Consider the following 11,124-nt stretch of genomic DNA (forward strand, 5'->3'; position numbering starts at 1 on the left):
CATAGTTTGGACCTCTATTTTGATCCGTGGTCATTCCTGTGATGCAACACCTCCATTTATGCGACTGGAATTTGGTGCGCTTGAGCATAAACTTTGACTCTTTGTTTCTCCGCCCATCACATATCATGGCAGGCTGACAGGTGTAGTGAGTCATAATTCTGTCGGTCAACATAAATTCCATTTAGATATAGATATAGATTCGAAGAATGTTATGATTCTCTCCACCTTTCATAGAAAGGGAAAATAATTGAAGCAAATACCTTCCTTTGAAGACTGAAAAGAGGGTATCGAGGTAAGGGTGTCACATAATAAAGGTTCAAATTGACATTTGGGTCTAATTTTGTTTAATACCAAATTTAAATTCGTCGAGAAGAGATAGTAAAGAGGTGTATCCCACTTGGATGTGAATCCTAGCTACTAGCCTGGTGGGGGCCTTTTCCATCATCTCAAATCCACCTGTCCACACCTTGGGATGATGAGAACTCGAACCAAATCACATGAAAGATCCGCATACACACAAAACCTTTAGCATTTGCTGACATGACTTATGCATAGGCGCAGTGGTGTTCCGTACCTTCATGGGATAATCTACTTTTGAACCAGATGACCTTTTCCTTCCTCATAAATCTCTCTTGTTAAAAGCTTCCAATGTCTGCCTTTGGAGGCTTGCGGCATCTTTCTAAATGTAATAGCCAAACTGAGAACATAAGAAGGCAAGAGAAAAGCAATGCTTCTTCCAATGAATAATATTATAAGTAGTTAGTAGTTATCATTTTTATACAAAATTGCTACTGCGTCTTCATTTTATTCTTACTATCTCTGTATATTATTTGCTTAAGTTCAGTAGTAAGTGCTGGTTGACGGGCTATGGTCTGACCTTGTATGTCCAAGATTTGTGCCGAGTAAAGATTAGATGAAGCAACTTGGGGCAAGCTTAAAAAAGCCAGAAGCATCTTTTGAACTTCACTTTTCTGATACAAGTTTTGGAACAATGCAGGTCTGAGAATGTTATTCTAAATGCAATGAAGCTCAAGACGGCAAGGTAACTTAACTGCATCTTTCTACAAAACGGCACAGAATAATCAAGTTTGTGGGCAAATTTGTTAAGAATTTCAGAGACACAACAATGGCTTATAGCTTTTTAGAAGTGATGATATGTGATTTATTGTAAAATTTGGCAAGCTGTTGCACTAAAAATATTGTCAATTACTGTCATTTGCTTTTTAGTTCTTACGAACTTGGTTAGGGATATGCTCTGGTTTACGTAATTTTTCCCTCGATTCAAAAGTCATATATATTATATACTTAGGCATAGCTCTCTTTTCTGCATGAACATTTATATTTGGACTTGTTATGAAATAAGCTGGAAATTGACTGGCACTGCTTACATTATCCAGAAGCATTCTATTTTTCTTAATTATACATGCAGACCTGGTGCATGGTCTTGCTTGTTCTACCGGAAACAACTATTTTTTTTTTGAAACAACCGGAAACAACTATTAGATTTAGGAGCTGAGTTGTTAAATCAAATTTTGATGGGAAATTCGTATAAAGCCAGTCACAATTTCTGTTAGGAGAATATTTACATGGTACTAACATACTTAATGGGTTTACTAGTTACCAGCAATATCCGCAGACACTTAAATTTTCAACTGTGGTATAGGTTTAGTTTTTAAGGAGCATAAAGAACTTGCTGTTCCATTATCCGAGAGGACTGGTACAAAATAAAGTTCCTGTACCAATGGTTGTTTGGATCCTGTAGTAACTCCAACAAACCACCAATGAATCTCCCACGGGAACTAAACATGTGATCTCTTATAAAACAATAAGCTATCTCATGAATCCCAAATCTTTATTTTTGAACTGAAAACTGTAGGTGAGGCCCTGACAGTAATTTTTTATTGAAGGCGGCATGAAAAAACATAAAGGGGTAGTTAGAAGAAGAGGGAAGAATGTACAAAGGGAAGGGGAATATACAAAAGGGGGCTATACAAGGGAGTCAAGAATCCCAAATCTAATTATTCCACTTCATTATACACTAGATCTTGCCAATCTATTTTTATTGCATGAAACTTGTACTATTATACAGTTCCTAGCAATGAGACGACTGTACAATATGTCCAGTTCTGCCATCATATGCTCAAAGTGGATAGGTACTAGGGACAGATTTTTGTGTGTTAATTTATTAAACCACAGACCACAGTTGAATAGTACATCCCATCTGCATGACATTCTTCTCTGTCCATCTGAAACCATATACCATCACCGATATAATCGAGTAGAAATATCATGGAAGAGTTAGGTGCTCTTATCCTTTTGACCTAATAATGGCTCCTTTCCCCTGTGTTACAGAAAGACAAAGAGGCATATATTGGTGTGTGTTTTCAATTAGATATTTGAATATTTTTGTTACAGTGGAAGGTCGTCGACACAAATTGTTAGTCACTAGCTTTTCCTTGTACTTGCTATATTCACTATTCAGGGCTTCTGTTCCAAATATCCTCTGCTACTAAACATCATTGTTTTAAGTGATGTTGCAAATTGTATGTAGTTTGTACAGCCAATTAATTGACTGCAAATTGGTGGAAGCACCTTTGTTCAAAACATTCCGTAAGTTTGTAACATCGACAAGGATGTTGCATGCTTCTATCCTGGCACAAATGGCCTTGTGATATTCTTTTAGGTACAACTAGTTATGGTTAGTATGCACTCTAGGCCTTCTGACCACTAGCTTTGCCTGCGCTTACCCCTCTTCTTGTGACCTTTTTGCTTCTTTGTAGAGCTGTGTGTGTAGGCTTGTTGCTTTGCTTGTCTGGTTTTGTTAGCCTAGGTTGCTTTGTATATTGTGGTTTAATTGGCCTGGTAAGTTTTTGCATCATCTCAGTGTGCTTCTTCCAATACAAAACGACACGCATGTTGATGTGAGTTTGAGAAAAAAGTTGTGGTAAGTACCAAATGCACCCTTAAAGCATGGTTTCAAGTTTCAACATAGAAAAAAGGCAAGAATAAAGGATGTCTATCAAGATTGTGGGATGAAATGAGATGACAAAGGTCTAGTCTCCCAGCAAATCTGAGTGATTTTGATTCCTCCCTACAAATTTAATACACACCAGATTAGTGTGGTGAGTCGGTGAAATTTCTCGTGGCTCCCTCCTACATAGGCTTGTCAACTCATTGCGTACTGCTAACACAAATCACCACCCACTCAATACTGGGTATTGTGTTGGCTTCCCCCTCTATATAAATAGCACATCTGCGCTCACTCTTTGTTCCACAGAAACACGAGCAGCCACAAGTAGTGTCCATTACTAGTCCCCTGACCTTTCGTGGAAAATTTCTCCCTGCTGGGGAAACAGTAAAGGGGAAGGAGAGAAAGAAAAATAGAGAGATAATGAGTTCATCTTGGACAGCAAAACAGAACAAGATCTTTGAGACGGCGCTAGCGACGTATGACGAGGACACGCCAGACCGCTGGCAGAAGGTGGCACGAGCAGTCGGTGATGGGAAGTCAGTCGATGAAGTGAAGAGGCACTATGAAGAGCTGCTGAAGGACCTGCATCACATTGAGTATGCAGGCGGCCGTCGCGGATCCCTCTACAACATCTCCGGCGCTAGCAGTAGCAACGGCAACTCCTGGGGCAGTGCCAATGAGGACCACAGGTAATTAAGAAGCCCGTACTCTCATACACACATAATCTCATGGTGCATCCTCTTCATATGCTCACCTGTTGTTATGCACTACTAGTCATGGGTGTATGTTCAAGAGCAGTGTTTCTGCATGCTGTCACTTGATTTTGTAGCTTTTGGTCATTTTATGATTCCTAACGTCCCACACCTAGATTATCTTTTTCCCTCTAGTTTGCAGCATGCCTTTTATAGTTTGTTCCTCCTATTCTGTTCTTCCGGCTTGTGTTTAAGTGTCTGGGTGTGCCTTGATTATCTGTATCTTGGGCTATCTGAAATGTAAGTCAAATCCATTGTCCTTGGATTTTGCTGGAATTGACTTACTGCACTTTTGCCATAACTTATGTGATTAGTTTGACAATTACATTCTTCCCGAAGTGTGGAATTTGACTAGCTCTGCAGATTGCATTTTTCTGAACTTAGCTATATAACTGCTGGTCTGCTGCCCTGTTCCATTTCCACCTTGTGATAATTAAGCATGTGATCCTTGTTTGTTGTTTATAAGGAGTACTCCAAGTTCCAACTAGTAAATAGTAATACACTTTTGTGCTCTTTCTTCATGTTTTGTGCACTCTGTTGACTGAGACTCCATTTGGCAAGACAAGTCAACTCCCTTTTATCTGCCAACAATGCGCAAATTCAACTAAATGGAAGATACAGCAGAATAAACAGAAGTATGCTGAAATTTCAAACTCCAGGCAGCCTCACTTTTTTTGTTTTTTGTGAACAACCTCACCTGTCCGTGATGATGATCTGCCGGCAAAATACTAGTGGATAACTATGGCCACAAGGACACTATCTGATCCAGTTTAGTGTCGAATTAAATTGTGAGTACAGTGGGAAAGATATGGATAAACACCCGTAATCATAGTAGTTACTAATCTCTAAACTGGGCGGTGAAGCAGGTCAATCTGTTTACGGGAATGAAAATTCTTTAGCATTAGTATGTTTGTGCTGCTGCTGCTGCTACTCAGTGTGCTTTGAAAATCCAACAATCAAATTATTATGCTTGTGAGAGAAATAGTGATGGTGTTCCTCTTGGGAGGTTGCTCTGCATATTCCTCTGCAAAGAGGGAAAGGCCTCGTTCCTACTACTCCCTGCACAGTGGTATCAACCATGCATATTTTCCTAAAGTTTGCAAGGGAAATCATTACAAACCCCACTACCTTTAAGCTGTTTGCCTTTATGATGAATAAATCACTTTCAGAACAGTGTACATTTTGTTCCCCCTCCTTTAATTTATTCGAAGGGATAACGGTGTGATGTTGTGGTTTCTTTGTTCCAGGAGAAGGTACCTCAATCCTCAGTGAACGCGATCTTGGAGGAGCTGATCCGAAGCCTATTGCAGTGGCGCTCTTACCAGCAAAACCGAAACATAACCGAGTCCCCCTGAGATTACGTTTACTATATATTTTTTGAGCTAATGTGCTCTTGCGTTGTATGTGTGTGTTGTCATAGGTAGTAGAATTGCTACCAAAAGAAGATGGGTACTAGACTTGTGTAGTGGTTTGATGAAAAACTTCTAGCTGAGGTCGGGAGCGTGCACTCCCGGCTTAAAATAAAAAGGGATCAACACTGTTAAAATTCTTGAAAAAAAGTAGACATATACTTGAAGTATTGCAGCATGTCTCTGCCAAGTTTGGTGCAAAAAGGATTTACATGTCTGATTTGGCATGTCACCTGATGAAAAAAACAGTTTTCGTCTATGTGCTTTAAGCAGATTTTCGACGTTTTCTCCTTCCTTTGCTGAGTGCTATCATGATAAAGTAGTAGGGCAGAACAAAAGGGTACCAAACTCGGACCACCAAATTCAGGTCCAGATACCCAACAGTCATACGATAATGAACATTGGCCATCTTGGACAGGTGACCAAAGCTTGGGCTGTGCGGGGTGGTCCACTGGAAGCAGTTGCAGAGATCTGCATGATCCTTCACTATCCAGTCTAGTTCTCCAAAGTGAATGGCCATGTCACTACTGTTGATCAGGTAGAGAGCTTTGCCAAGTGGCCCCGCGCTTCGACGGACGATGATCGGCGCCCGCCGGAGTCGTAGCAGCAAAGGAAGGAAACTATGGTGTGATCGGCCATATCCGCAGGTACAGTTTTTGGCGGGTGATCGGGCTCCACGGTTTGTAGCTAGATAGAGTGAGACTGTAGCCTGCCGACTGTGGGTGGATAGAGCCATAGAGATAGAGGTGTTGGTATGGTTGAACGGGTCCCGCGGAAATCTGTATATGAATCAGTAGATCTTGGTGCACCCAGTTTACACTTTACACTCATCGCGTCCATGATTGATGGGGGACAATAGAGACGCTTATCTTAGGGATGATCATTATTATTTTTCGACAAATGGTGGATTTTTTTACTCAAAATGAGGCATCAAGAGGATACAAACACAATGAACATACATCTAGCTTCTGCATAGCACCACTTTTCCCCGATCCCATCAACTACATGCGCAACAGCGCAAGGGTAGAAATTCCACTGTCCCCGCTGCACAACCATACCTTCTACGTTAGGCCGCCGTCCATAGATTGCATCTCACCGCACTAGGCAAACTGAACGAAGTGAGAGCCGCCAAAACCCACAAAAAAGCCTTCTGGCAACATCCCACAACCTCGCCAGATCGAGCCACAGGCAGCAACCACGGGATCTGGGAGGCAAAAGATCCTCCCAGCCACATGCAACAATCGACACAACCATTGCCACCGGGGGAACCACCGCCAGCTACTAACATCACCGAAGCGCGCATGACTCTAGTCATTTGATCATGCGCACATCAGTCATGTCGCGGGCTGGCAGCATCGCGCTGCCCCATGGCGGCCACTGGATGTGGAGGTAGAGCGCCAGCTCACCGGAGTTGGCTGAGCCGCGTCCACCGACAATGATCGGCCATCATACCAGTAACCGCTCGTGCCGCACCCAGGACGATGACACCCCCGCACTAGCACACTCGCATCCTCAACTACCCGTCGCCGATCTTCGTGCCGAGCAGCAAGGCTGGTGCACGAACGCCCACGCCCCTAGCCGCCACCACAACCCCGCTTAAGGACAAGCTGCACCGAGCGCCAGCACCGTTAAAAGATCCATCGTTTGCCATATAAGGTGGCGGTGGGGCACTCCGCTAGTCCATAGAAGATTTCGAACACAAGGATCGTGTCCGGCTCTGCAAAACAAATTCCACATACCACCATAGAGAGTACAATATTCCACAAATCTAATCTGCTGACAACTTTTTATAGCATGACATCACACCACGGTCCGGTCATTATTCGAACCGTTTTTCACAACCAGCTACTGCACGTAATGCGAGGCGGTTTCCTTGACACGTCTTGTCGAAGCAGAGATCATGTCCCCTTATCACGGGATTCTCATCAATACGGGTATGGGTAACCCAACCGCGCCATCAATCGTGGCGCTTGGGAAATAAGCGATTTTAACGGGCAAGTGGGGAGGCGCACAGTTTCTACCGCCTTTATAAAGAGATAGGGATTCTTCTCTTTCACCCACGCCTTCTTCCTTCTTCGCTCATCCATTCTCGCACGCTCAAGCTCCAGCGCCCCAGTTCTCACCTTCTCCGTACAGCCAAACATGTCTGGAGCAGGAGGCAAGTGGATGGCCTCCTCCATCACGGAGGAGGACATTACGAAGCTTCGGGCCGGTTGGATACTTGGCCGCAGACATCGCGCACCGGCTCCCGGACGCAGGGCAGATCATTCCGACTCCGAGACCCCACGAGAGGGTTGTGCTCCTCGCCCACTTTGTCCGCGGACTGGGATTCCCCCTCCACCCATTTGTCCGCGGGTTCATGTTCTATTATGGGCTGGATTTTCATGATCTGGCCCCCAACTTCATCCTCAACATCTCGGCGTTTATCGTCGTGTGCGAGGCTTTCCTCCGCATCAGGCCCCATTTTGGCCTGTGGCTGAAGATCTTCAACGTGAAGCCAAAGATTGTGCTTGGTCAGCAGGCGGAGTGCGGAGGCGCCATGGTGGGCAAGATGCCCAGCGTCACCTGGCTCGAAGGCTCCTACGTGGAGCCCGTGAAGGGGTGGCAATTGGGGTGGTTCTACATCATCGAGCGGCGCGACGCCAACTGGGTGGCGGCCCCCGAATTCCAATACGACATCCCCATGCGGCTCACCTCTTGGAAGAAGAAGGGCCTAGCCTGGGCGCGTCCGCGGAGCTGACCGGACTCCAGAACTGCGTCAAAAATATGATAACCAAGAAGATCAAGCTTGTCAACATGGTCCAGGTCATGCTGTTTCGCCGGATTCTCCCGTGTCAAAGACGGGCATTCAACCTGTGGGAGTTCGACGCGACCCAACACCAGACACTGCAAGAGCTCTTCGACACGACGCACAAAGACGCCTGGAAGGTGTTGTTCAAGGCCAGCAAAGTTCCTCCTCCCACCACCGAGGACCGCGGACTCAGCGCCAAGCGCCATGCCAACTCGGCAAGCACTCTACATTTCGCAAGATGTGCCTTTCCTCAGTATATTCATGGGAGGAACTTAAGCCACCGTACTGATTTAATAGGAGTATGTGGCAACGGCGGAGCGGATCGACTGTCCGGCTCCGTTGCCTGAAGATCCAGCAACCGCTCTCCTGACGGAGATGCTGGTTCCGGCGCCCTATGAGGTGCCGGAGAAGAAGACCAAGAGGAAGGCCACGGGGACCAGGAAAAGTCTCCGGCGCAAGGTGGTGTCGGACTCATCGTCCGAAGACACCGAGGCGCACTCCTCCAATGACAATGAGGAGGAGGAGGAGGAAAACCCTCTCCCCCAAACCGAGGGGGAGAAGAAAAGGAAGGCCGCCCCTTCCGGGGAGGCCGAAGGGTCCAAGAAGGGAAGGACCCTCCCTCCGGACCACTCCACAACCGCCACCTACAGCGAGGAGGAGTGGCTACCAAGGGCCAAGCCCCGGGCGAAGTCGTAAGTATTTGTATGCCATAATACTTTTTTTGCATGTTTTAGCTTTATGGCTTCTTATTATGTCAAGATTTGTTTGTGCAGTCCGTCCAAAGCCCACATCAACTTATCCTCCTCGGATGGGTCCTTGAGCTCGTCGGAGATGAACAGCTATTCGCTCCCGACGGCTTCCACTCCCCGGCCCGCGGATGACACCGAGGTGTTATCTTAGAGGATACCGGGACAGGAGGAGATAGTCCTAGAGCCTCAAGGCGAGACCCCCGATGCCGGGCTCATGGGAGGGGGGAATCCCCATGGATTCGGATGAGGGGGGCCGCAGCAAGCTTGGCCCCCAGGCGGATACTGCGCCAGAACCTCCAGTGGTTCCGGATTCAGACAGGCAGCCCCCCGCCAAGGGGGGCGAGCCACCTGTGCCGATGACCTCTGTCCATCCAGAGGCATCGGATAACTTGGTGGAAGTGCTTCAAAGCGCTTCCCTTGATGAAGGACACCGTACTCTTATGAGTACGGTGATTGCGAAGGTTTAGTCCACCAAAAGTGGATTGACCGAAGCCTGCGCCAGCCTCCTGACAGGCTTTGAGGTAAGTAATTTAAATTATGAGAAAGTATCACAATATAGACAATAGCCCCTGATACTCTGTTTGGTGTTCGAGAAGAAAAGCCGAACATAGGATCAAATATTATTCCCAGGAGTCTAATCATATTATGTCTTTGTGAATAAGCAGGCGTCACTGCTGGTCGTCGCCGCTGCTATTGTAGAGGTCTCCGGACTGAGGCAAAACCTGGGGCGGGCCGAAGAAGAGCTCGGCCTCGTGAAGAGGCAGCTCGAGGAGAACAAAGGTAAGTAATACCCCGTCTGAATGTTATATAAAGGAAAAAAAATCGTTGATGCTAATAGAAGCACGATGAATTTTACTAGGGGCCACGACCAAAGTGGCGGCCCTTAAGAAGGCTTTGTCCGAGGCCGAAAACAAAGCGTCCAAGGAGCGCACCGAGCGCGAAAATCAAGAGGCGCGAGTTGATGAGGTCCAGCAAGAGCTTCAGGACTTCGTCAAAAAATTCAAGTCCTTGGAGCGTGACTCCAAGACGCAAGAGTCGGAGCTTGCGAAGGCCCGTCAGAGCGCACTAGATGCCAAGGCCGAAGCCCAGAAGGCCCTCCAGGAAATTGAGGTGGCCAAGAAGATAGCTGCGGGTAAGGCTTTCATTATGCAAAGCAAGCATGTGAAGGAGACTTTCCTTTTACTTACCCGAGTTAGGAGCTCTCCAGGAGCATTCGCAGATCTGCCGCGCAGCATCTCTGATGCCGCAGAGTTCTATCGGGCTGAGGAGGGGAGCTCGACGGATAAGCTGTTTTGGTCCTAATATATTGGGGCCAAACATCCGATGCCCTTGAGCGACCAACTAAAGCAACTGGTCGAACTTCACAAGGCGGCCGAACTGGCCATGAAGGACTTCATAGTCCGGTTGTGGCCTAGCGAGCCCCTGCCCAGCAGCTACTTTGGCTTTGTTAAGCGGATGGTGAATGCCTGTCCGCAGCTTGAAGTTGTTAAGCGGTCCGTCTGCATTGAGGGTGCACACAGGGCCTTGGCCCGTGCGAAGGTGCACTGGGGGAAGATGGACGCCGAGAAGCTGGTGACAGAGGGGCCACCGAAGGGCAAGGAGCATCGCCACCCCGAACAGTATTATGAAAATGTCATTAAGGGTGCCCGCCTTGTAGCGGATGAATGTACTAAGGATGTAATGTTCGAATGAATGTACTCATGTCATCATGTAATATGAAAACCAGTTCATGTGCGCTATATGGCGCTTGTTAATTTAAAATATTACCTTCTGTGCGGCCGTTTATAAAATCTTGAGAGTTGGCCAGTCATCGGCTTCTACCCCCATGCAACTAGTACTGGGGTGTTCGGGATAAGTATAAACACTCTTTATCCAATTTTTTGGTCCTTTTAAGGAGGTGTTTAGCGGTGCGAACGAGGCAAATGGACTATACGGCTTTATCGCTCTCACTTAGCTATAGAAGTCTACAATTTTAAATTTTGATGAAGCCCCTAGTATCCGGAAAGCCGGACTCGGGGCGCTATACACGCCTAAATCGGATGAGGCCGATTTCTCGCCTGAAGCGGAAAAAATCTTTAAGGATTTGAAATCTCTCGAACAGCGACCAGCTCTCGCCTTATCATGACAGTCAGTTTTCGGCTTTCTCTACGGAGGTGCTCGTCCGGAAGAACCGGGACACAATCGCAGTAGTTCCCCCTGCTCTACCTTAGCCGATATAGCGGAACGTAAGGTACCAAACCATAGGAGCCGGGCAAACCCAACTATTGACCCAAGACATGATTCGGAGCTGATGCATATAGTGTTATAAGTTCGGGGTGCCGCACTATCGAAAGTGTTCGGACTTGTCTTGCCATGTTATGGGGTACTGAAGCCCCTGGCAAACTTGGCATGCCAAAATGCACGGGTATAATAGATAAGCAGTAAAGGAAAGGGGTAAATAAACGTAATAGCA

The 11,124-nt window shown here is 46.5% G+C and overlaps 1 protein-coding gene across 1 annotated transcript; it reads left to right on the forward strand.

Moving 5' to 3' along the window:
* Positions 1 to 1,074: 1,074 nt before the first annotated feature.
* On the forward strand, positions 1,075 to 5,302 carry LOC123137928 (protein RADIALIS-like 4). The gene is made up of 2 exons (XM_044557822.1): positions 1,075 to 3,660; positions 4,971 to 5,302. The coding sequence occupies exons 1-2, from the start codon at positions 3,392 to 3,394 to the stop codon at positions 4,993 to 4,995; spliced, it is 294 nt and encodes a 97-aa protein (XP_044413757.1). The 5' UTR covers positions 1,075 to 3,391; the 3' UTR covers positions 4,996 to 5,302.
* The last annotated feature ends 5,822 nt before the right edge of the window (positions 5,303 to 11,124 follow it).

This window comes from Triticum aestivum, chromosome 6B (assembly GCF_018294505.1).
Source record: "Triticum aestivum cultivar Chinese Spring chromosome 6B, IWGSC CS RefSeq v2.1, whole genome shotgun sequence".
NCBI classification, from domain to species: domain Eukaryota; kingdom Viridiplantae; phylum Streptophyta; class Magnoliopsida; order Poales; family Poaceae; genus Triticum; species Triticum aestivum.